We start from the raw sequence: 26,351 nt of genomic DNA, 5'->3' as shown, positions 1-26,351 counted from the left end.
TAGCCTCGTGACGAAGTGAGCTGGTCAATGCCACGTTTGGCGTGGTCAAGACCAAGGAAAGTCCCCGGGCCACCTTTCGCAGAGATGCGGCCTCGGAAACGAGGAATCTTCGAGCATGTGAAATCCATTCCTTCGTGGAAGGGCTGAGACGCGTGTGGAGCCCGGATTTCCGCCGAAGCATCTTGTCCAAATACACAGTTATTCACTTGATCCTCTCATGGATTAACTGAACGGGGATTACGATCATGTGGCTGCTCTTTTTCCTTGGTTTGTCGCTGGAAATCCCCGCCCTGCTTTCATATGGCTTGGCTGCGAATTCGAGTTTTGGTTTTGGGTAATCAAAATATCACCTTCTTATTCGAACTTTTGAGTATAAATCTTGTTGTTTGTTCTTGCTGCTGTAATTCTTTTGTTTTCATGGTGTAAGGTTGCCTTTATTCGAACTTTTGTGTGTAAAAAGGAAGCACATGAAGATTCAAGGAGACATTAGCGTTTATGATCTCATCAACAAGCTCCAGCGTGGTTGTTTTGGCTATTCGAGGTGGTATGTTAGGAAACTTCCGTAGCTTGCCATGGTTGTCTGTGAGAAAGGATGGTTTAGAGAAGTTGTACTTTGTAGCTGGATTGCAAAATCTGGGTAACAATTGCTTTCTGAATTTAGTTTTACAGGTAAAATCCATGCAATCAATTGGATTTTATCATTGTTCATGGTATCAAGAAATGTCTTTCTGTTTTAAACAGGGTCTTGCTTGTTTTTCTTGCTTTCTTCCTTTTCTCCATTACATGATTGAGGAAGAAGATTCGTTTGCTGAGAACATGCCTCTTACTGTTGCCACTAGTTGTTGTGAATTAAGTGAATATTTGAATTTGTGATGCTTGTATTGATTGAAATTCTTTTATTATCTGCATTTTATTGAAGCAATGCTAATATAAGAATTAAATTCTAATTGTACTATATTCAATTATGACCCTTTCTGGAGTGGAGCGGTGAAATGGGATTTTTTTTTTTTTTGGTTTTCAAACACATATATAAATTAGTTGGGATAAGGCTTTGTTAAGTTTTGTTTTTATACTCTGTTTAAGGGAACTTTCTTGTGTTGTAAATGGGGTATATGATGGGACTTCATACTATTCTCCTGTATGATAGCTGTTTCTTAGTCATTTAAGATCTGGAGGAATCTTTGACACATTAGTTCATCAAATGATAAAAAACAATGCAATATTGTTCGATCAGGTTCTCCAGAGTTACTGGTAGAGGATGAAGAAAAATATTTTCAACTGTTATGTCCTTTGACATTTATATGACGAAAAACAATCTTTTGAACTTGTCCTCCTTATGCATAGTGTAGTCACAGCGTTATATAGGCAACTCATTTTCATTTTTATCCCCACTAAATAAGATAGATGCATTATAGTACCATACATGAGTCGCGAAGTTCAAGAAGATTGGGTATGAGAGGGTGGTTGCAGAAGAGACTTAAAGGGTGGGGGTCATGGAATTCTACGGAGCCTAAAAAAGGTAATAAAGAAGTTGTGTTAAATTGTTTGGGGAAAATATCCCCCAAAAAATTGCTTCATTCAATCTTTTGCCAATCCAAAGGAAGTTGAATTGTTTGAAAAGTTATCATACTTTTTTAATTCCAAACACATCAGGTGACTTGAGAGCTTGGCTAACTTAGTCGAAAAGTTGGGCAATAGATCATTGCTGAGATCCAAGAAAGAAACAAAAGCTGGAAATATAACTTCTGCTTCCTTTTATATCCTCATCTGATGAACACTTTGTTCTCCCAAGGCAACCTGGGCCACTCGCAAAGCTTTAAGCTAAATAAAAGATTTCCAATTAGTTGTCCTTTTCTCTCTTTTTATCTTGAATTTTATGTGCACAAAGAGTCTGTTCCTTGCTGATCTAGCAACTCTCTTTTACTTATCTTTTACCTTTCGGGTCAAATGTTGAATTCTGAGAATGTATTTGCTCTCTTGGTAGTGGTGGAATCACTATTATGATGTAATTTATTTTCCCCATTTCTTAGCGCTTTTCCCATTGCATCAAAAATTTCACCCTATGAGAGCAATGAGCATCACTCCACCATGAAGCATTTTACTGGAAAAGTCTTTTCTCAGGTCGTGCATTTGGTTAAATCTTTATCGGCTTCATCATCTGGCATAGAACTGAGTCAAAGCATCTCTTGGACTTCCCATTTTTATGAGGACTCAATCTCCTACTCTGCAGTTTCTAAGAAGACTAAGTCCCCCTAATACCATTTAAGCCCTTTCAATTTGTGGTTATAATGCCTCTTGGCATCCACCATACCTGAACCACTTGAAGCATAATTGTTTTCATGTAATCTGTCTTCTTTACTATCTTCTATGTTGTTTTGCTAGACTTTTTGAGAATTTTGGGCACAATTAGGTCGAACCTTGTTGCAACCTATTGATAAAACAACTGCTGAAATCTCCCAGGGCAGGAAGGCTGATATAAAAGCAGGAGGTCTTCCATAGTTCCGTTGCCAAATTTATCAAATGGTGGGAAGTAATAAAAAAAGCAATCAAATGGTGGGCCTTAGGCTATTGCACCCATGACACATGGAGGGCTCGATCTAGGGTTAGGCTTCTTATATTTTACCATATATTGGTGGTGCCTTCTGGTGTACAACATTTTCGTTATTGATGATGAATTCCTTATATTGTTATGTATGTTCCCTCAGAAGCCTTCTTACTCATTTGTAGTTAATCAAGTAAGATGGGATTCTTTCTTGGTGGGTTTTTGCTGATTTACTAGCAATGTTTATCCAATTGTTTGCTATTATTTCAACAAATTTGACATCTTGGGAATCACCCAATTAGCAGAAGTCATATTTTCTGCAATTTTGTGTATTATCCAGGATGGAAGAATGGTATTGGGTCCACAGAGAGTGATGTTTTCCATGAACCAATATATTCCTAGCTTTAACTTACAAGTCATCAGGTGGGTTCTTCTGATATTTTAGCAATCTCTTATAACATTTTTTTCAACACTACATCAATTTCTTAAATTTTCACTCATTTTCAAATGTAGGGTGCAGTAGATGCATTCCTTTACCTTTTATCCTCTAATGGAGGAATTCTTAGAATACTATGTTCAAATTACGGTTCACTAGCAGATATCTTGGCTCTTTCTCATGGTAGAATTTCTATTACAAAGAAGGGGGAGGGACAGAATGAGCAGATGTGTGGACTGGAAGGGGATTTCATTTTTTCAGAAGCATTAGCTGGAGATGAAGTGAGATTCTCTAATAAACAATGATGTGCTACATTATCTCAAGTTTCTGAAGGAGAACCTGGTCCAGCTGACCATGAAATATGCTCAAATCTGGAGCTTAGAAGCATGCAACTTCAGTCTATTAATAAGGTTGGTGCTACCTGGATGGTTTGATGCATAGAAATTTATTGGTTTATCTTCTTTAGATGGGTCTATTTGATTTTTACGTTTCTTTTCGGGAGTTTTGTGCGGTTGCTGGCTTTCCCATATTATTTAACCTGAGGGTGGGCCTTGGCGCAATGGTCGGGTTGCTCCATTTGTCCCTCCCCAGATCTTGCATTGGCGGGAACCTCGTGCGCTGGGCAGCCATATAACTTAACCTGTCTACAGTTGGATCTCACAAGTTCTTTTATAAATTCAGGTTATAATAATTGTTGGTGGGAACCTTCAAAGGATTACATATACCTCCTTGTTTCTGTTGTGGAGCACTTTGGCAGAGCTGGAAGTGGGCATTATACAGTTTATAGAAGAGCGATGTTCAACTTAGACAATGAGAACTGTGGTGAATATTCTAACCCCACATTTGTAAAGTGGTTTTGTGTCTCTAATTCTGAGTTGTTGAGTATTTCAGAAAAAAAAAAGATCTTGCTTTTTTTTTTTTTTTTTATGGGAGGATTGTAATGCCAAGATAAGTATCTTCTATGATTTAAGGAATTTTATAAAATTTGTTATTTTCCTATCAAACCAAACATAGCCTGAAGCATCTAATGCATTATTTTTCAGTTGTGAACTGGTTTGTTAAAGCTGTTCTAATGCATCATCATCATCATCATCATCATCTTATACTTATCATTATTCATTATTGTAATAGCTGTTACTATGAATAGTATTAATGCGGTTGCTGCCAGTGTTGCATGAACTCTCCTAAGCAGACAACGGATATGCATCAGATTCCAACACCGACTTTTGAGGGATACTTTCACATGACAATTTTTTTTCTCCTAGCTTATTTGACATAAAATGAACAGCTAATTTGCAAGATTTGTGGGAGTAGCAGAATGTGAAATTTTGAATACCTTCAAAGTTTTGGAGGTCTGAAGCATTTTTGTGAGCTGCGCATCTGTACAGAGGAACATAGCATTGAAAGTATAATAGGGAATGGGTGATTATATTGTATGGTCATACCAGAGGATATTAAATGGTTTAGAGGGTCTAGTTTTAGTTGATGGAAACCTGACATTTTTTTGAAGAATAAGTGCTTATTGACTAAGTGCTTAGGATGACTTTGGGAGTGTTTTGAAAAATAACTGCTTATTCTATTAAGCACTTACGAGCGTTTGGTGAAAAATCACTTATTTTAAACAGAGGTAGCATAGGTGTTGTTAAAATGACATGACGGGCCAAGATAAGACAAAATGGAAATAAGCACTTAAAAATAGTGCAAAATAAGCACTTATTTTAGACTTATTTTGTCTTATTTAAAAACTCCCAAACTTAGCCTTATCCTTCTATCATGATAATGTTGTATTATTGATGGCCAAATTTCAGTCACTCTTTTCAAATCTGTGCTTAAAACAAAGTGAAAAAGTCCAGTCCAGATTCATACAATGGGCCAAGAAGGTCAGCCTATTGCTATTGGGTCTTGTTTAGAGTATTGACATCTATAAGCCTATCGTAGTCTGATTATTTCTATATGCATGACAGAGGTGATGATCGTGAACTCCTCTCTACCTCGTCATGTTCATTTGTCATCCTCTGCTCTCACCCTCGTTCTCTCCGACAAAAGGATTAAGAAGATGGTTTCCATGCACACTGTAGTAAAGGCGTTGTTCACCACTTCTGCCATGAGGGCATCTCCCGCAGAGGTCGCATTCTGTGCACCCGTAGGTGCACTGGACGAGTGCATCCGCGAATGAAAGGTGAACACGCGTTAATCATGAATTAACCGAAGTTTTCTCTGTTATTAATAATTTGGCTAGTTGAACCGGCTATTATTGACTCTCTTCCGGTTGAACCACCCATAAAGGACAAAAAAATATTTAAAAGATTCCTTTCAAAGGGATTTCGTTTGAACTCCCTCAGTCCCTTCCATTTCCGCCAATTCTCCGGTTCTCCCAGTCCCACAAATTTAAATGTATATTTCTGATCGGAGAAGAAGAGAAGAGGAGGCTATAAAACGTTTTGCCGAAGCTTTTGCCGCCGATGCCTGCTGGTGTGTGAATAGGGTTCGGTACAGGAAAGCAGCAAAAACTTTGCAAAATGGAGGAAGAGGAACTGGGCAGCAGAGAATGAAGCGGACAAACATAGAGAAAGAGATAATGAAGGAACCCAATGCTACTAAACACCGACGAAGATGGCGCCGTAGGGGCAACATTCCGGTCAGGATGGATTGCTCTTAGCTCTTGCTACCACTGTTCTGGTTGTGCCACATTGCTGCAGTGTCTCGCCGTCGAGAGAACAACCGAACCTCACTCAACCGAATAATCAGTCACCATTTTTCTCTTCCTCTCCGATGAAAGACGACGATGTTACCGGCACGAGTTAAATATAAAAAGGGTAAAATACTACTAACATTCGTTAAGTCTGTTTAACTTCAAATTAGTGACATGGTTTTTTTGGATGTTTTGAAAAATTATGATAAATTTAAGAGAAATGCTAAAAAGACATATACATTTTAAACAATTTCAGAAGGAATTTTATTTTTATTTTGAGCCCAAACTCCCTTTAGTGGTCTGGGCTCCGCTAAGTTGTGATTAAATAAGGGAGAGTGGTGTTGCCTTTTCTCATTTGCCGCTGCATAAAATTTTCTGCAACATTGATGTAAACTCAAAAACTTACAGGGTGTTTGGTTTAAACATTTTGTACTTGTATAACTGCAAAACTGAGAAATGTTTAAAATATAACTGTAAAACTTAAAAACTTATAGGGTGTTTACAATATATAACTACCATTAGGCACCACATCAGCAAAATGCTAATAAATGTCGAATCCATTTTATGAACTTCCAAAATGAAGTCCCCTTCTCTCTCAACGGTTCTGGTCTGGGTTAAATGCAAGCAATGCAAAAATGGTCAAGAAATAAGATGAGACGAAGCTCATAATCATATAATTTAGAACCCAAATATATGTATAGCCAGAGTGAAATCCATACCGGAAGACATGGGGCAATGCGACGAGAGGGAAATGCAGGCTCTGATATGGGATTACACCAACTTCTATTTTGATTCCTTTGCTCTGAGGTATGCAGTTGAACCGGGAATCTCAGACATTATACATAGTCATGGGCGTCCCATCACACTATCGCAGCTCTCTGCCGCATGTCTCCCTATTGATGCAACGAAGCCAACTCAGATTGCTTGTATCGCTTAATGCGATATCTGGTGCGCATAGGAATCTTAGTCGAGACTCGATAATACCGCTGATGACGATGAAGCGAAGTTCGGACCAACTTCTCAATCAAAACTTCTAGTAGTACAAAGCTGGAGAACAATATGGTTCCATGGGCCGGCCATGTTGGACTTCAAGGTGCTGACGGAGTCATGGCATCACTTGACATAGAGCTTGGACGGTAGAGCAAGTGTTACAGCACATTTGAGAGAGTTGATGGGACATTTGTAGGGAAATAGAGATCAGTGAAAGAAAGAAGCCAGCAAAGTATCCAACGCTCCATGATGCATACGGAGGGATTCCGAAGGCCGAGTTGATAGCTTGCGGACAAAACGTAGGCTGGTGGAAGTGGTGGTGTTGGTGCAAGAGGGTATGAAGTTAGGCTGCATATTCTGGGTTTTCTTGGCGTTTTTTTTTTTTTTTTTTAATTTTTTATTTTTTATCGCTTGTCTCATAACTTTAAACTATTTCAAGTGGTGGCATCACCGATCACCTAACTAACGATTTCATATACCCAACTTGTTGGGTGACAGCTCACCGAGTGATTGAGGCGTGGAAAAAATGCCAATGAGTAAGAAGAGGATGGTGGTCTCGTGACTCCCATCTATACTACCTTTCCTTTATATGCATTTTGGGATGTAATGACCAAAGCTCCACACAAAATAACATTGGATCTGCTCCTCACGGACATCCCACCATTCATTGAAAATATTTTCTGTACTTATAGTCTTATATATTATTATTTACGGGAAATGTTTTTAATGTATGGTGAGATGTGCCTATACGGTCAGTGTAAGGTGCCCTATGTGAGGAGCAGATCTCAATTCACACAAAACATCATTTTTTTTTTAGACTTTATCTATTTATTTATTTAGGTTATGTTTGGTTTGAGGAAAATGTTAGGAAAGGAAGGAAAAGGTGGAGAAACTTTCACAACCCTTATATTGGTTTTTCTGTCTTAATTTCCATTTCTTTTCCTATCTTTTTATAGGGTCCGGATGTAGTAGGGTAAACACAATGAGTGAACACGTAATAGATGTGTGATACATGATGAAGGAAGATTTGGCCCGACCTCTCTATTACGTGACACGTGGCAGAAACAACAGCTCGGCAAAAGGGGCCAAGCCTAGGCGGGAACAAGGGGACACGAGCGGACTGAACTCCCTACCGGGGGCCCGAACTGACCCACCTTGTAACAGCTCGGGATACACTTCGCCGAACTGTCCTTGTAACAGCTTGGGATACACTCCGCCAAACTGACCCACCTTGTAACAGCTCGGGTTATACTTGCCAAACTAACCTTGTAACAGCTCGGGATACACTCCGCCGAACTGACCCACCTTGTAACAGCTCGGGTTATACTTGCCAAACTAACCTTGTAACAGCTCGGGATACACTTCGCCGAACTGACCCACCTTGTAACAGCTCGGGATACACTCCGCCGAACTGACCCACCTTGTAACAGCTTGGGATACACTTCGCTGAACTGACCCACCTTGTAACAGCTCGGGATACACTTCGCCGAACTGACCCACCTTGTAACAGCTCGGGATACACTTCGCCGAACTAACCCACCTTGTAACAGCTCGGGATACACTTCGCCGAACTGACCTGCCCTATAGATACCTCAGAGCTCAAGACCGCCTCGCTCAGCACTTCGCATCACTTGGCACCAAAACCAAACAAGTCGTACCACGCCTGACACTAAGGAAGTTCGTGCCCAAGGGCGCTGCGCCTGACTGAGATTTGACGTTTGGCGATAGCACCCTAAACGGCCACCTGCCACCGCCACTGACACCGCCATCTCCGGTTATATGACGGTTAGGCAGTGACGGTTCTGTCTCAGCAGAAAGGACGACGGCCGAATTGACAAGCACAAGGGCAATCATACTTGACCTGACACCCTGAGATGAGTGCACGAAGTGACTATAAGAGCCCCCTGCCCCTCGACAACGGAGGTATGCAAACTTTGAGCTATCTGGTATTACCTTGCTTTTGAAGGATTCTAACTTGAGCTTCGGAGCCTCTACACCGAGTCCCCCCCGGAGCTTCCCCATCTCCTCCGTTTCAGGTTCCCTGCTACCCCGTTCGGAAGTAAGGCAGCGGACAGTTAAGACCGCCCGGATTGCGCTCCATCAATTGGCGCCGTCTGTGGGACACACGCTTCAAAAAGCCTCCCTCCAAACTTCGATAACCCTTTTCTCCAAAAAAAAAACCCAACACTCATGGCCTCCTCCAGCAACACCGGACGTGGCACGGAGACAAACGCCACCAAGGAACAACTTCAAGTCCCCGTGGTGTGCGTTGGACAGTTCACCATCCCCCTTTCGGCGGATGGGATCCCCAGCTTGAACGCGCCACAAGCAGTGGCACCCGTAAACCCTCCTACCACAAGCATCCCCTTTCCTCTCCCCAATGAGACAACCTTCACTGAACCGGCTGCCGTCCCCCTGGCAGCTAGCCAAAACCGGTTGGAGGACCTGATGCAGTGCATGCGGGCAATGCAAGCCCAAATGCAACAATTCCAACAGCACCAGCTTCACCAGCACCAAGTGCTGCACAACATCTCCTAGTATCACTATCAACACCAGTTCCCCCAATTGCCACTGAACCAACCACTACTTCCACCACGCCACCCCGCTCCGAGGCCGGTCAAGGCCTCCCCGCAGGATGGGCGCCCCCACCAGGCGAAGGCCTCCCGGCCCCAGAACCACCCCAACAGCCAGGCCTCGTCCCCAGGCCGAAGAGAGAAAAATGTCATCCCCGACTCGTAACCCGCAGGCGGGTCGGGAACCTCGCCCACGAGGTCGGCACCCCGACGCTTCAAGCCCGAGCTCTCACTCACCGAAAATCGATTCAGCGCCCTGGCAGCAGACTACCAGCATTCCGGACCCATCGAGCTCGGAAACACGGAGGCCAGCAGCGCCAGCACAAGGCCCGCTCAACGGCGAAGGCGCCGACGAAGTCGCCGAACCGCCACCCGCGCCTTGTCGGAATTCAGAGGCAAAGACACGAGCTCGGACGAGGTAGAGGCTGCCCCGGTTCTCTCGGTTCCTTCCCCCTTGCATCGGAACTCCTAGCGGTCCCCTTACCTAGAGACTTCAAGCTCCCACCTCTGGACAAGTACAACGGGTCCTTCGACCCCAACGACCACGCTGACGCCTTTTAGTCCCAACTGCACCTCGCTAGGGCCAGCGAATCGTGCATGTGCGTGGCCTTTACCACCACCCTCAGGGGGGTAGCCCGCACTTGGTACAGGAACCTGGCCCCCGGGTCAATAAAGTGTTGGGTGCAGGTCTTCACCGCACACTTTGTCACCAGCCAACGGTGCCCCAGAACAGAGGAAAGCATCTTCGGAGTAGTCCAAAGAGAAGGAGAATCCATTCGGGGCTACATCAAGCGATTCAACGAAGCATGCCTGCAGATACCACGGTTGGACCCCGCAGTGCAGCTCACGGCGACCAAAAGAGGGGTGACGCACAAAGAATTCAAATGGCTCATGGTGGCCAACCAGCTCGCAACCGTGGCCGAATTCCTCAAGCTCGCGGATAAGTTCATGAGGACAGAGGAAGAAATCAACCAACGAATCAAAGGCGGGAACGAGAAAAGAAAGAGAGAATGCGAGCTCTCCAACCCGGGAGCTGAAGCCAAACTAGTCATTCCGGGCCCCCCTAGCAGTTCGGACGGATTACACGCCGTTAAACATGAGGCGGACGAAGATCTTAATGACGATCAAAGACGCCCCGTACGCTAAGTGGCCACCTCGCCTAAAGGGAAATCCGAACGAGAGAAATAAGAATTTGTATTGTAGTTTCCATAGAGACCATGGTCATAGCACCGAACAGTGTAATAACCTCCAGGACGATATAGAGGGGCTCATCCGTCGTGGATACTTGAGAAACTTCATACAGCACAACAATAACAATAAAGCAGGTCAGCAAGGGGAGCACGAAAAGGATGCCCCCGAGTCTAGCAATAGACTTGCCGAACCGTTGCAGAAGCAGCCTCCAGAAGAGAGGCCAGTTCGGGGAACCATCCATGTAATAGTGGGAGGTTCGGTGGTAGCGGGGTGCACCTCGGCAGCAGCCCGGACTTCAGTTCGCGAAGCGGCCCTCGAAGAACGGAACCCCCCAAAGAGACCAAAGACCGAAGAACCAATCTTTTTCACGAAGGACGACGCGCGAGGAGTCCACTACCCCCATGATGACGCGCTTGTCATTAAACTAAGGATCAACGACTTCGAGGTCAGGCGCATACTCGTAGATTCGGGCAGCTCAGCGGACATCCTCTTCAAATCAGCATTTGACCAGCTGCAGTTACAGAGGAGCGAGCTGAAGCCCGCGTACACTCCCATGGAAGGTTTCAGCGGAGAGGAAGTCAAGCCCCTTGGAAAATAACTATCCCTGTGGAAGTCGGCACATGGCCTTGTGCGGTCAGATTCAACCATGATTTCCTGGTAGTCACGACCCCCTCCCCATACAATGCCATAATAGGGCGGCCGATCACGCATATCCTACGGACGGCGGTCTCCACATACTATTTGGCCATGAAGTTCCCTACGGACTTCGGTATAGGGGTAGCGCGGGGCGACCAGCTCGAGTCTCGCAAGTGCTACGTTCCGCCCTGAAGGAAAAAACCAAGACGGTCGACGACCTCGAACTGGAGCGGCCTGCGGAGCAATCAAATGTCCAATCAAATGTGATCCCGACTTTTTTATCAATGTTTAGAGGGTTAATAAAGAAAGTTAAATAACACTTGAAGGATATTTGTGTTTTTTTCAAATGTTAGTTAATGACTGGTTAACGGCTAATTAATGGATTGTCACATTTTAAAAATTTGAATATTGAATTATGCATTTTAAAGTTTGGAAACCAAAGTGGCACTAATCCCAAAAATACAGGGAGACCCCAATCCCTGAGGAGTTAATTGTTGGAGTAACTGAGTTTAATTTCTATTGACAACTTCAACCGGCAATGCCACAAGCTATACATTGCCAGCATTCCTTGATCCTCTCATCCCTATTGAAAAATCCAAAACTGGAAATCATCTGTGGCATTGAATCTAGTGGGGTCCCAATTACCATTACAATTATCGTTATTCCTAGACTCCAATAATTCAAGTGTAAGATGAAGATAAACACTTATTTTAATTTGGGACCATAACAATAAACACTTATTTATGTTTGAAAAATAAGCTAAAAAAAGTGCTAATTACTGAAAATAATTACTTGTTTAAAAAACCCAAAATTTGCCCTTATTTTTAAGCCCTTATTCAATAATAGTCCTTATTATCCTCAGTAGCTGAATCATTTCATTGGGTAGCAGGCTGTAGAATCAATAATAATGCCCTATGGCGTGAAGTGTTATTATTGGTTCCACAACTATTTGCATTCAGCTATTGCATTCACTATTTCATGCATGATGTGTAGACACTATCATTTTTTGGCAGAGGATCAAGACTATTTCAAGTCTAGGCCATTTCAGTTTACTTTCTATTTTATTTCTCAACTTATCATAAACAAATTCAAATATAAAGCAAAACAAAATCACATTTGCACTCCCATGCATTTTTCTATTTTATTTCTCAATGCCAAACAAACGAAGTCAAATATAAAGCAAAATTAAACCAGGTTTGCACTCACCCTTTTGCACTCCCATGCATGTACAACCAAAGGCAGACATTTATTTGCTCCATGAAAGTTAAGCAAATAGGAAGGCAAATGTGTGGTGTAAACTGTAAAGAGGATGCATTCGTTTCTGAAATTGCACTGTGAACATTATATCACCCAAATTGACAGTTACAATAAACTTGGTACCAGCTAGGTCTTGCCAAGAGATGAAAAACAACCAAAAGTTATGTGAAAATCAAAATTTGAAAAATCCCTTATTCTGGTTTTGTAAATGCACGTGGTTTTGAACTTTATATATATATTTGGTTGTTCATATCGATATTTATACTGAACTCATTCATCATTCATTTGAAGCAAATAGCAAATCGACGGCCATAAAGTACAATCACAACATTACTTCGACCGTTCATACCATGACCGTCCGGTAATGGACTCTACGGGCGACGTTGAGACCATTGACAAAAAGAGTGGCAAAAGCATCCATTTTGGGCTTAGAGAGAGCTAGACCCACCTCCACTGCACCTTCTCCATCACTGCCGTCGTAGAAACTGAAGTGTCCTTCTCCCTTTCCAACCACTTCATGCTTCTTTGGCCTGCCCCACCCGAAATCCGCCTCGTAAGCCCCAAATCTAGGTGATCCAGCCACTGTCACTGCTCCCTCCTCCATCAGTGATCCTGACTCCGAAATCCATCTAACTGCACCATTCAGTATTCCATCTTCCAACCTCCTTATTGCATCTGCAATCGCCTTTGCTGCAATGGGGAAACCACGTTCTCCTATTAAAACGCCCCTGTTTGCTTTTGCGAAACACAGAGTAACGCAGTTACCGAAATATGTAGTCGGTACCGGAGGGTCCACCAGGCGGCCCCTACAGTCTGCACTAACAACGAAGTGCTCCATCGTCTTGGTGGGAGAACTCTTGACAGCCCCGACTTTAATCAAGCAAACCCAGGTGAGGGCACATATTGCCACAAATGTTGAAAATGGTAATGGCGATTTTTGTATCTGAGTTTCATTGTCGTTGCAGTGGGCCAAGAGCCATTGCTTGAGTCGGTCAACATCCGTTCGGTTCACCAGAAATGTAGCCTGTAATCTTTCAACTGGGAGCTCGGCGCCTTGTTCGGAGGAGGAAACTACAAATTTGAATCCTGCAATCTCTTGCAGGTAAATTTTCTTCAGGAGACCATCAGGATCCTTTATTACAGTCCGATCATAAAACGGGAGAGATCCTGACAATGGCGACAAGTCTCCTCCAAGGCTGCAGATCGATGTCCATGACCTAATAAAATGAAAAAGGCTTCTACCGTCGGCCACCGCATGGCTTGAGGTGATTCCGATGCAGAAGCCGGAATTGGGAAACACAATTACTTGCAAAGCCAATACTGGGGTGATGTCAGAGTCCAACAAACAAGGAACCAGAGGGGAAAATTGATTGGTGACGAAGGATGATTTTGACCCGATCTATGAAATGAGGAGACGTGGACATTGATCCGACGTAAACGACAGCTCATCATTGCGGCCCAGTACAGATAAGTAACGGGCCCATAAAGCAGCTCACCACATCATATCGCGCAAAAGGAGGAGCTCGCCACGACGCAAGCTCCGGGTTCCCCGAACTACCCCCAAGGGGATATTCCGAGGCAATTTCAGCTTGCTAGCTAAGAAAACCAGCTTGCCCGAGCTCCCAAGTAGACAAGTCATCCCGGGGACTAATTCTACTAAGGGTACTCCTGGAGTATTCCGAGCTCGCTGCAAAGTATCTTGCAAGTGGGCCTCACGAGCATTCCACAGGAAACTTTTATCTCACAGGCCGTACCAATCAGACTGCACCATATCCCTTACTGACGGTGCAGTCCCTGTCCTTTCGACAGTCTGCGCCTAGGTCTCTCAGTAGGCGGAGTCGTGCCTGTCACTTTGGGGATGTGTCACTCGCCCGGGTAAGGAGTGCGTCACAACGGTCACCTGCGCAGCCCTGGCAGGTAACGGCTGTGGCAGGGGATCCAATGGCGGTTATGCCCGATCTCACAAAGAGCGCCCCTATAAAAGCCCTCAGGGCAGAGGAGAAACTTCTTATTGAGACCTCCAATCTCTTGAGTATAGGAAAAAAGCTAGACCTCCACTCTTAGCCTTCGTTTTTCACTTTACATCCCATACACAGTACTAACTTAAGCATCAGAATATTCCCACTGGGTAAATCCCCGTGAATCTTTCCTTTCATCTTCTCAGGTGCCGTTCATTGCCAACAAGGAGGCCCCCCAAAATCTCCCAAAAAACCAAGCCTTCCCCCACGGTAGACGGGAGAGACCGGCTACCCCGATCTCGCCGCGGGCGGACAGGTCGGGAGGACCCCGGTTCGGTAGGTCAACATTGCCCCGACAGTCGAAGTTTGGAACCCCGATTCTTGAGAACCGGTTCAAAATCCTGGCAACAGACTCCAAGCAGGCCCCTTCTGTCCGTAGCCATCACCAGCAGACCGGGCTACCCCCAGTGCAAACCGTTCTGGATAGTGCGGAGGTGAGCACCGAGCCCGTCAGGAAGCAGAGGCACCGACGCCGAGCTCGTCGATCTATCACCCGCAATTTGCCCGAGCTCATCGGCAAAGAAGAGGTAGGCTCAGCCGAAGCCAAAGCTCCCCTCCTCTCAGTTCTGTCCCCCCTGTCTTCCGAACTCCTGGCAGTCCTGATGCCCAAGGATTTCAAGCTCCCCCCACTTGACAAGTATGACGGGTCGTTTGACCCCAGTGATCATATAGATGCCTTTCAGTCACAGATGCACCTAGCGCGAGTCAGTGAGTCATGCATGTAAGTGGCCTTCTCCACTACGTTCAGGGGAGCAGCCTGCACATGGTACCGGAACTTGGCATCCATGTTGATAAGAAGTTGGGCGCAGTTCGCACAAGCCTTCACGTCCCACTTTGTCAGCAGCAAGCGATGCCCGCGAACTAAAGAAAGCATCTTCAACGTAGCACAAAGGGAGGGAGAGTCCATCAGGAGCTATATCAAGCGGTTCAATGACGCTTGTATGCAGATATCGCGCCTGGATCCCGCCGTATGCCTTGTTGCAGCCAAGAAGGGCGTGAAGCACAAAGAGTACAAGTGGCACATGGTCATCAACCAACCCGTGACCATAATCGAGTTTCTGAAACTTGTGGATAAGTTCATAGCCACTGAAGAGGAGATCAACCAAAAGGGTGAGGGCGCACCCAAAAAGAGAAAGAGAGAAGGAGAACCTTCCAGTCAAGAGGACACCCGAAGAAAAAAGGAAATAGCTCGGGGTGCAAAGCCGGGTCAGCTGTTCCGAGCTCCTGCTCCGGACTGAGCTTATTACACTCCACTGAACGCGAAGCGGGCCAAAATTTTGATGGCGATTAAGGATGCCCCGTATGTGAAGTGGCCACCTTGTCTGAGGGGGAATCCTAATGATAGAAATAAGAATCTGTATTGCAGCTTTCACAAAGATCACAGTCACAGTACCGAGAGTTGTAAAAACCTCCGTGACGAGATAGAGGAGCTCATCCGTCATAGATATTTGAGAAACTTTGTACATAATAATAATAATAATAATAATAATAATAATAATAATAATAATAATAATAATAGTAATAGAACATGTCGGCAAGGGGAGCACGGTAAAGACACTTCCGAGTCCAGCAGTAGACCGGTCGAACAATCGCAGAGGCAGCCTCTAGAGGAGAGGCCAGTTCGGGGGATCATCCACATGATAGTGGGAGGTTCAATCGTTGCGGGTTGCACTTCAGCGGCAGCTCGGACGTCAGTTTGTGAGGTCACCTAGGAGGAGCAGAACCCCCCAAAGTGGCCAAGAACAGAAGAGTCGATTTTCTTCATAGAAGATGATGCGCGAGGGGTCCATTACCCCTACGACGACGCGCTCGTGATAAAGCTGAGAATCAACGATTTGGAGGTCAGGCGCGTACTCGATGACTCAAGCAGCTCGGCCGACATACTTTTCAAACCTGCGTTTGACAAGCTTCAATTGCAGAGAAGCAACCTGAAGCCCGCAGACACTCATTTGGTAGGCTTCAGCAGAGAAGAAGTTCAGCCCCTTGGGAAAATAACAGTACCTGTAGAGGTCGGCACGTGGCCTTGTGTGGTCAGATTCGAGCATAACTTCCTGGTGGTAGCGACCCCCTCGCCCTACAATGCCATAGTAGGTCGACCCGATCACCCATGTCCTACGGGCGGTGGTCTCCACTTACCATTTGGCTATGAAGTTTCCAATAGACTTCGGGGTGGGAGTAGCACGGGGTGACCAGCTTGAGTCCCGTAAGTGCTACGTTGTCGGCCTAAAGGGGAAAACCAAGGTAGCTGATGACCTTGAACTGGAGCGACCCACGGAGTAAGGCGAAGAGCGAGCCGTGCCCACAGAAAAAACGGTCGCGGTCCCGACCTCGACAGTAGACCCAACTCGGACGCTCCAGATTGGCGCTTTCGTCCAGGAGCCCCTACGATCCAAACTGGAAAATTTTTTACTTCATAATTTAGATATTTTTGCATTGTCCACGGCAGAAATGCCCGGTATAGACTCCGTACTCATAACTCACAAGCTGAACACTGATCCTATAGTTAGGTCCATTAGACAAAAGAAACGCAACCTAGCCCCGGAACGGTGGAAAGCGGTCGACGAGGAAGTCGAGAAGCTCCTCGTAGCGGACTTCATAAGAGAAGTCCAATACCCGAGTTGGGTAGCCAACACCATCCTGGTAAAGAAGGCCAACGACAAGTGGCGCATGTGCGTTGACTACACTGACCTGAACCGGGCTTGCCCGAAAGATTGCTTCCCGCTCCCCAGAATCGACTGTCTGGTGGGCGCAACCTCAGGGCATGAGTTGCTAAGTTTCTAGGACGCCTATTCGGGCTATAATCAGATCAAGATGGACCCGACAGACGAAGAAAAGGCTGCTTTCATCACGGAGTTCAGCCTATACTGTTACAAGGTTATGCCCTTCGGGTTAAAAAACACAGGGGCAACCTTTCATAGGCTTGTAAATAAATTATTTGCGCCGTTAATCGGCAGAAAAGTAGAATGCTATGTGGACGACATGGTCGTCAAAACTCAATTCTGACATGAATTAATACAAGACTTGCGTTATGTTTTTGAAATTTTGCGTAAGTATAATATGAGATTGAATCCAAACAAGTGTGTGTTTGGTGTAACCTCGGGTAAGTTCGTAGGATACATCATTAACCGACGCGGCATTGAAGCCAACCCGGATAAGGTTAAGGCCATCTTGGACATGAAACCACCCCGAAAGTTGAAGGAAGTTCAGAGGTTGAATGACCGCATAGCCGCCCTAAGCTGTTTCATGTCTAAATCGGCGGACCGCTGTCTGCCGTTCTTTAAGGAAATAAAGAGCAAAGGGTTTGAATGAACCCAAGATTGCTAGCTCGCGTTCAATGAGCTCAAATAATACCTTACTAGCGTGCTGACCTTAACCCGACCCGATGAGGGTGATGTTTTAGAACTCTACCTCTCGGCGAGCGACGAGGTGGTCAGTTCGGTACTAATAAAGGAAGTAGATCGGGTCCAACGACCCATCTATTATGTTAGTAAAGTATTGCAGGGAGCAGAAATGAGATACCAAGAGATGGAAAAGTTAGCATACACATTGATAATTGCAGCTCGGAAGTTCCGCCTGTACTTCTAAGCTCATACTGTTATCGGCCTTACTGACAAACCTCTGAGGCAAGTATTGCTTAAGCCCGAGGTCTCCGATCGGTTGACGAAGTGGGTCATTGAGCTCTGCGAGTATGACCTCCAGTACATGCCGCGAACTGCCATTAAGGCCCAAGCCTTAGCAGATTTCATAGCCGAATGCACATTCAGCTCCGAAGTTCCCAGTCTGGTTGAGAGCGAGGCTCCCACCTCGGGTGAGCCCGAAGCTCCCAGATCGGTCGAGTCTGAACCCCGTGAAGTAGTAGCTAGTGTGGCACCTCTCCCAACTCGGCCAACCACGAGCAGGGATGAGGAGCCCTGGATCCTTCACGTAGATGGCTCCTCGAACCAACAGGGCAGCGATGCCGGAATAGTTCTGCACGGCCCAAGCAGCATGAAACTGGAGTACGCGCTACGCTTCGAGTTTGAGGCATCCACAATGAAGCAGAATACGAGGCGTTGATAACCAGATTAGCCTTAGCCAGAGAAGTAAAAGCCAAGCACATCGTTATCTGCAGCAACTCCCAGCTCGTGGTCAACTAGGTCACGGTTGAATATGAAGCTCGCGAGCCGACCATGGTCGCCTACTTAGCCAAGGTTAGAGAGGCCCTACTCAACTTCTAGTCACACTTCATCAGACGGATCCCTAGGTCGGAGAACATTGAGGCCGATGCCCTGTCCAAGTTAGCCAGCACTAGCGACATCACCATGAGAACCGTGTACATAGAGGACCTGTCTCGGCCTAGCATTCTCGGGGGGGCAGAGGAGGTCGCTCCCGTCGTTCGAGCAGAGCCAAGCTGGATTGACCCACTCATGAGCTTCTTGTTACATGGGACCCTCCCTGTAGATCGCAATGCAACAAGAAGGGTGCAACGCAAGGCAGCTAAATACGTTATGATAGACAAGTGGCTATACAGGAGATCCTACACGCTCCCCTACATGTGTTGCTTGCGACCTATCGAAGCCGAGCTCGTACTCCGTGACACTCATGAGGGTCTGTTCGGCGGACACTTGGGGGGCAGGGCCCTTGCCCAGAAAGTGCTTCGGCAAGGGTATTATTGGCCAACAATGAAGGCAAATGCCATTAAACTATTTAGAAAATGTGACAAATGTCAGAGACATGCCAACATTTACCACTAACCCGCTGTCGAACTCAAGTATCTCACCAGCCTGTGGCCCTTTGCGCAGTGGGGCATCGATCTACTCGGGCCAATCCCACTAGCAACGGGTGGAAGAAAGTTCTTAGTAGTGGCGGTGGACTATTTTACCAAGTGGGTAGAAGCCGAGCCCCTCGTGACAATCACATCCCAAAATGTCCAAAACTTCTTTTGGAAGAACATCGTATGCCGCTTCGATGTACCTCGATATTGATTTCCGACAATGGCAAACAGTTCGAGGACATCAAATTTAAAGACTGGTGGCGAGACATGGGGGTCCAACAGAACTTTACTTCAGTCGCGCACCCTCAAGCAAACGGTCAGGCAGAAGTCACGAACATAGCCATCCTCCGCGGACTAAAGGCACGACTGGACCGAGCTAAAGGATTGTGGGCAGACGAACTACCCAATGTCCTATGGGCCTATCGAACCACGGAGAAGACCACCACGGGAGAAACACCCTTCAATCTCACCTACGACACTGAAACAATGATTCCCGCAGAGATCAAAGTACCTACGTTGCGCCTAGAAGCATACAACGATCAAACAAACGAAGATGAGCTACGTACCAACCTCGACCTATTCGATGAAGTAAGGGACCTTGCGTACATTAGGACCGCAGCCTACCTACAAAGATTAGCTCGGTACTATAACACCAGGGTCAAGAGGCGAAATCTCTGTGTTGGCAACCTGGCCCTTCGTAAAGTTATGGTGCCTGAGACCAGTGCTGGCAAGCTCGGGTCCAACTGTGAGGGTCCTTATCAAGTGAAACGAGTGTTCGGGGAAAGAACATATGAGCTCGAGACTCTCGAAGGGAAACAAGTACATCGAGCATGGAATATTGTCAACCTGAGGCAATATTATCTGTAAAAATCAAGTAGACTACGGGTCCCTTCCAAAGCCTAAGGCCAGAAGATCGAGCTAACATGACCTTGATACAAGAAGACCCCAACTGCCACTTCGGCCTGGGAAAAATCTAGGAGCAGACTACGGGTCCCTCCCAAAGCCTAACGGCCAGAATACTAGGCTAATATGACCTCGACACAACAGGACCCAGCCGCCTCTATGGCATAGGCAAACTCCGTGAGTGGGCCATGAGCCACTCCTTCAGCCCAAGGGCCAAAACACCGAGCTAACAAAGACCTCGGCGTGAAGAAAGACACTTCAGTGGCAAAGGCAAGGTGTGAAATACCAAAAGCATAAGCAGCTCAGGTTTAAACCCTGAGGAGCATAGTTCATGCCGATACGTTGGTCGAACTGAATAGCCAACCAATGCTTAGCTCGGACATACGTTGTAATTACTCCGCGGTATACCATAGGGGCCTTAAACGCGACAAATCGGGATAACGCCTACCGAAGAGCCATATTTCAAGTATGTAACTCTAACAACTCAAATGATGAGATTGCTTTAGTAAAAACAAAGGGAGTTCATCACACTTAGAAGAAGGAAGAAACTTTCATTGACAAAAAAAAAACGATAAAGAAACTAACAAGTGCAGTAACCTAGCTAAAGAGGTCGGGAAAGGTTTGATCATTATAGGGCACAACCGCCCAACCGAAAACTTGTGAAAGATCGGGTTTACGGCACCCGAAAGCCACAGAAGCCCAGAGAAACGCCACCTCAAGGATCCGTCTCATCCTCCGGAGAATCAGGCTCCTCTTCATCCGCTTGGTCCGCTATCTCAGGAGACAGACCCTTCATAGTAATGCCATCGAGGTTGAGCCCGGAGAACTTCTTTCGAACCAGCCACCGGCAGAGCTTAAACCCTGAGCGGTACGAACCTGAACCATACTCCACCTGGAGGTCATGACATTCCTAGGAGTCTTTAAAATCCCAGACCGCTTTCTCTCGCTCATCCTCCACCATCTGATCAAAGTTTCGGGTCCGATTCAGAAGAGTGAACTCCAAATCCCGCACCTGCTACCTGAGAAGCTCCCTCTCCCCCGCCATCATCGACGATTCCTCCTTATAGTGTGCGCTCTTTTCAGTAAGCCAAGCGATTTGAGCCTCTTGGTCGTGGACGAGCAGCTCCTGAGACTCGCTCCCCTTGCAGGTGTGATGGAGCTCACCTCGGATTTGGTCGAGCTCGACCTGGAGATTCTGGTTGGCAGCACGCGGGTCGAGGGCATCGACGCATTGGATGCGAGTCTGGAGAGCCATGGCATGGATGGCGGAATTTACCTATCGGCGAAAAAGAAAGATCAGAAGACAACGGAAAAGGACAAAACAAGAGAGGAAGAGGGAAGAATGTCACTTACCACTGCAGTGAGCAGAGGTAAACGCGGAGAGATCCCCGGGCTCCATGTTTCCCCACCGAGCGATTTCATCATTGGTGATTACCTTGCGACTCCTCCGGCGGTTGCCAGAGAGATGATTGAAATCAGCGGTTGACTTGACAACAGATGATGGAGACCATGTTAGGCTTCCGGCGAATGGGTAGAAAATTTGAAGGGCGAGAGAGAGTGAGTGCTTGAGATTGGGAAGAATGGTGGTTGTGAAGTGGTTAGATGGGTGAGGGAATTCATAAAAGAAGAGGCGAGAGGGACGAGGAAGGTAAAGCCATATCAAGTCAAAGAAGGTGAGAGTAAGCGTTTTTTCAGCAGTCGAGTCTGGTGGCAGAGATACTCGGCAGGTCTCCAGGACCCTCATGGAGTTCGATCAAGAGGAATCCTGAAGAGAGGAGGGAAGTGACTCCGTTGTTCTGCTGCAGATAAGAGTTGGTGTGGTGCATCAAATCCATTGTTCTATTCTCTGCCGACCGGATCCCTTGCGGAGAGATCTTATCTTTTGACTCTAATCGGGAGGGTAGTGCTCCTTCCTCCCAATGTCAACATGCTCACGACATAAGCCACAGATTGACCCGACCGGTCAATCATGGTTATGTATTATAAGTGTAATCTCATGGGACTGCCTATACTTTATTTTAGGAAAAAGGTAGGGAAACATGTGGATAACCTAATGTATTTTAAGTCTAACCCAATGGATAATAGATCTGCACTCTGGAGTAAGCTACAGATCTCTGTTGTCAATGGCCGTAGCAATAATACAGATGCAATGCAACATAAGCCAAAAGTTCTTATCGACTTGGGTGAGAACCCAACAACAGAAAATTTGTGTTCAGGGCGAGTTTCTCTGGAATCTATTGGTAGGAAGGAAAGACGACCGAGAGTTCCGAAGTCACCTCCAAGGCCGACTTGTACTACTACACTTCTACCAAACGGAATACATGGAAACAAAGCGCCACCACCTCCATCACCACCACCGTCGCCACCATCATCGAATTCCAAGTTGTTATCTAGGTCAACCACCACACTGCGGAGAGTGCCGGAAGTCATGGAATTCTACAGCGCCCTTACAAGGAGCGATGCAAGGACCGACAACAGAGGCAACGTACGTTGTAGGGATCCAAGAAGCTGTAAATGCTAAGAAAATGATCGGAGAAATAGAGAATCGGCTGGCATATCTCTTAGCTGTAAGTGTTGTAGCTATAAAGTGATAATTCTTTAGGGCATCAATCTTCCTCCATAACCAAATATTTGGTTTATTGATCCACTTCTTATAGTCGATTATCTCCTAACCGTAAAGCACATAACCATGTGGGCGGCATATACAAAGATATCTGATTTGGAATGCAGTATATACAAAGATATCTGATTTGGAAGAGTTTGTTAAATGGCTAGACGAGGAACTATCTTACCTAGCTGATGAGAGGGCCGTGCTCAAGCATTTCCCCTAGTCGCCAGATCGAAAAGCAGACGCAATGCGGGAAGCTGCATTCAGCTACAGAGACCTGAAGAACCTTGAATCAGAGGTATTATCCTTCTTGAATAGCCATAACATTGTTCATCTTCTTCCCCATTCGAACCCAGAAGCATAGCAGCGCGGCGGCACCCCTCTAAATCCGATCTCTTCATCTTCTTCTTCTGACATTGTCCCCTTCCATCACCCTTGTTTTCTACCACCGCCACTGCAATTCTCAGCAACGGCGGTGCTCCATGCGAAACCTCTCCCTTTCCGCCATTCTCTACCTCTCAATCTCTCTTTCCTATTGACCCTCTCCCCCTCAACATAAATCAATCAAAAAGGCACTATTCCTCCCTTCCCCGTTTGAACCCAGAAGCAGTAGCGGCGGCGGCACCCCCTCTCAGCCACGCCCTTCCTCCCTCTCTCCCTTCTCTCTCATTTTCTTCTTCTTAGTCAGTTGGAAATACCCCCTATTCATCGCCTTCCATTTGAGACCGAGCGGAGCAACGATGACAGCGGTAGCAGAATTATGAGTGACAACACGCCCAGTATGTCGTTATTGTTCTGGATTCCGTCGCTGGAGGTGCTTGAGTACACGTAAAGTGGAGATGCCCCTATGTCCCCATATACCACTCCTATGCTCTGGAATGCCAGACTCACCGTCGTTCTCCAATCCATTTGTTATATATAATTACAGCACACACGGTTAGTCAGTTAGCAAAAATTTGTATTTTTTCAGCCCAAAAACAGAGATTAACAAAGAAAAAAAAAAAAGATGAATTACTCTCAGACCTTCGTAGTGTGGTTCATCCAACCATTTGAAACTCTCCCAGCCTCCAAGTGGAGCGAGTCTACACTGCGAAGCTTCGCCCATGACAACTTCCGGTCTTGCATAGTCTTTTCCGGTTCTGTAATCTCTATTTCTTCCTCTAGATTAGTTTCATTTTTCTCTCCATTAACTTCTTTCCTCTCATCAACTGGATCTGCCATTATTCCTGTTGTATCCAGTTTCTCTATACCCTTTTTCTTTTCTGGGCTCAGGCCGTGTTATCGCCCTACCTTCATCTCCTTTTATAGGCAAAAAAGCATAGTCTGAATGCGACATAGGAAAAGGCATTCTATTGGAAATTATTTCCAACTGTCGCCGTTTCTCCGCAGGGTATTTCCAACTCACTAGAAGAAGGAGAAAATGAGAGAGAAGGGAGAGGGAGGAAGGGAGTGGCTGACAGGAGGTGCCGCCGCTGTTGATATGCTTCTGGATTCTAACGGGGAAGAAGATGAACAATGTTTGAGAAAGGGTAAAATAAGTATTTTGAATAAAAATATTTCTTTAACGTTTTCGATTTTGCTTGGTAAAAGGAGGTATTTATTAATTTTATAAAAAATATAAGAGATATTTTTGCTAAAATGAAACTATAATGGAGGTTTTTATGATTGCAGGAAGGTTTTTGTAATTTACCTTAATTATATTAATTAAATTATAAATTGTAATATGGATGACATCAGATCCGTCGACTTTCGGGCTTCTCCCCTCCACCACACGCATTCTTCAGTCTTCACGTGCAAATCTCCACCGGATGATCAAATCATTTTCACTTGACAGCCTGTAGCCCAGAAGAACATCCAATTCCGTGGACCAAGCACCATGGAATCCAACCCCCCTCAATTATTTTGTATTTACTTTGGAAGGTAATGACGCATTATAACCTTCCTTTTGTTTCATTCCTATCCATACTTTTTCCCTCCTACCAATGTCTCCACGTGAGACCCTCTCACCAACTGACAACTTACGACACTGATACAATATATAACAAACCGTTCACTCGGTTCCAACTCGGACTGTCGGAGCCGACGACTTCGGGAATTTCGTCGAAATATCTTTCATGGTGGAACTGGAAGAAGAAACCCCTCTGGTTTTCTTTTGTTCTAACGATGGGTCAAACACTATTCACTCTTCCTTCACCCCTTCAACGTACTCTGCAAGTAAAATCCAAACCCCATCTCTGAATTCCCAGTCGACCAATGATCGATCCCACGTTGCAGGCCGTACTTTCGTCCGGTGCGAGCTTCCTCTTGGTCACCGTGCTTTTCGCCATAGTCTTTTCTCTCTGCAAATTAACCAAGAAACCAGGCTCTCGCACCACAGCTCGTGCCCTAGCCAACCATAATTCATCTCTGTCTTCCATCACCATCGACGAGAGCGCCTATTTCGACCCTTCTCTCAGCCGAATTTCCATGAGCGAACTCGTGAACGCCACTCGGAACTTCGCCAGCGACGGGATCATCGGCGATGGAAGCTTCGGGCTCGTCTACAAGGCTCGCCTCTCGAACGGCGTCACTGTCGCCGTCAAGAAACTCTCTGAAGACGCCTTCCAGGGGTTACGCGAGTTCAAGGCCGAGATGGAGACTCTGGGCAATATTCGCCACGGGAACCTCGTGAAAATGCTCGGCTACTGCGTGTCCGGCGCCGACCGGATGCTAATCTATGAGTTCATCGAGAAGGGCAGTCTGGACCAGTGGCTGCACGACACCTCAACAGAAGGGGCGCCGGCGTGGTCGTCGTCCATGGTACGCGAGCCCTTGGGTTGGGAGACCAGGATTAAGATCATCAAAGGAGTGGCAAATGGTCTGTCTTTCCTGCATACTCTGGACAAGCCCATCGTTCACAGAGACATCAAGTCCAGCAACGTTCTGTTAGACTCTGAATTTGAGGCACACATTGCTGACTTTGGACTGGCTCGGAGGATCGATGAGTGGCACTCTCACGTATCGACGCAAGTCGCCGGGACGATGGGGTATATGCCGCCGGAGTACAAGGATGGGGTCATGGCTGCGACGGTGAAGGCCGACGTCTACAGCTTTGGAATACTAATGCTGGAGGTTGCGACGGGAAGGCGTCCGAGTTGGCCGATAAAGATTGAGGAAGGGAAGGAGGGTGGATTGATTGAGTGGGCGAGGAGAATGGTGGCAAAGGAGCGGCAGCTGCAGACGATCGATGCGTCAATGTCGAAAGAAGGGTTGGGAGAAGCGGAAGTTCGGGAGTATTTCAGGATTGCTTGTTTGTGTACAAATGATACATCCAGAGATAGGCCATACATGGGAGAAGTTGTTAAACTGTTGAACCAATTGTCGACATGAATGATGAATTCCCACCATGGAAGAAGACTCCAGGTCTGAGATGGGTGTAAATCCTTGAAGCCTAAATTAGAGGAGTTTGGTCGATTGCTGGAGAGAGGAGCGTGGAGACCCTTTTCGTTTTAATAAGTGGAGAATCGAAAGGTAATCAATTTGTGTATAATTGTGTAGTTTTGTTATATGGGTATTGTCTGACGTTTGATGAGCTTAAGCCCTTTATAAGCTGGGATGATTCTTCCTTTTTGTCTTGAGGATTTTGGGAGAGACCCAGAAATTTTTAAGTCATTGTTATCACATCATTAGCTCCTGAAATCAATGCCTTTAGTTGATGCTTCCAAAATTTGATTTTGCAAAATCGACTTTTGTTTCCTCACTCACTGAATACA

General features: G+C 45.9%; 2 protein-coding genes, 2 long non-coding RNA genes and 1 other non-coding gene across 8 annotated transcripts; 3 read left to right on the top strand and 2 right to left on the bottom strand.

The window, feature by feature from the left end:
* On the top strand, positions 1-253 carry LOC148851542 (RNase MRP). The gene has a single exon (XR_016100138.1).
* LOC148851541 (uncharacterized) lies at positions 11-5,311 on the top strand. Of its 4 annotated transcripts, none has more exons than XR_016099205.1 (5): positions 11-334; positions 428-2,965; positions 3,056-3,388; positions 3,660-4,858; positions 4,943-5,311. It is a non-coding gene; the product is annotated as an uncharacterized LOC148851541 (long non-coding RNA). The 4 variants fall into 4 exon arrangements; XR_016099208.1 differs by lacking the exon at positions 4,943-5,311 and having other exon boundaries at positions 428-544; positions 2,883-2,965; positions 3,660-3,982; XR_016099207.1 differs by lacking the exon at positions 4,943-5,311 and having other exon boundaries at positions 428-637; positions 2,883-2,965; positions 3,660-3,982.
* A 625-nt stretch (positions 5,312-5,936) lies between these two features.
* LOC148851539 (uncharacterized) lies at positions 5,937-22,919 on the bottom strand. Its single transcript, XR_016099209.1, has 3 exons — positions 22,784-22,919; positions 6,390-11,294; positions 5,937-6,279 (listed from the first exon to the last, which is right to left on the bottom strand). It is a non-coding gene; the product is annotated as an uncharacterized LOC148851539 (long non-coding RNA).
* Positions 12,409-21,758, bottom strand: LOC148851540 (anthocyanin 5-aromatic acyltransferase-like). Its single transcript, XM_088944556.1, has 2 exons — positions 21,436-21,758; positions 12,409-13,695 (listed from the first exon to the last, which is right to left on the bottom strand). The coding sequence occupies exons 1-2, from the start codon at positions 21,733-21,735 to the stop codon at positions 12,661-12,663; spliced, it is 1,335 nt and encodes a 444-aa protein (XP_088800682.1). The 5' UTR covers positions 21,736-21,758; the 3' UTR covers positions 12,409-12,660.
* LOC148851538 (phytosulfokine receptor 2-like) lies at positions 21,773-26,305 on the top strand. The gene is made up of 2 exons (XM_088944555.1): positions 21,773-22,897; positions 24,337-26,305. Exon 2 carries the CDS (start codon positions 24,853-24,855, stop codon positions 25,966-25,968), a length of 1,116 nt encoding a protein of 371 aa, XP_088800681.1. The 5' UTR covers positions 21,773-22,897; positions 24,337-24,852; the 3' UTR covers positions 25,969-26,305.
* Positions 26,306-26,351: the final 46 nt, after the last annotated feature.

Source organism: Nelumbo lutea, chromosome 5, assembly GCF_056320005.1.
Source record: "Nelumbo lutea isolate HS-2025 chromosome 5, American lotus-T2T, whole genome shotgun sequence".
Classification (NCBI taxonomy): domain Eukaryota; kingdom Viridiplantae; phylum Streptophyta; class Magnoliopsida; order Proteales; family Nelumbonaceae; genus Nelumbo; species Nelumbo lutea.
The sequence above is the reverse complement of the archived record's forward strand: the minus strand, read 5'-3'. Positions and strand labels throughout refer to the sequence as shown.

Coding starts and splice junctions, on each gene's coding strand:
- LOC148851538 (XM_088944555.1), top strand. CDS start 24,853: ATGATCGATCCCACGTTGCAGGCCGTACTTTCGTCCGGTGCGAGCTTC.
- LOC148851540 (XM_088944556.1), bottom strand. CDS start 21,735: ATGAGGGTCCTGGAGACCTGCCGAGTATCTCTGCCACCAGACTCGACT. Junction 13,696..21,435: donor TCTCTGGCAACCGCCGGAGG/AGTCGCAAGGTA, acceptor AAATCATCCTTC/GTCACCAATCAATTTTCCCC.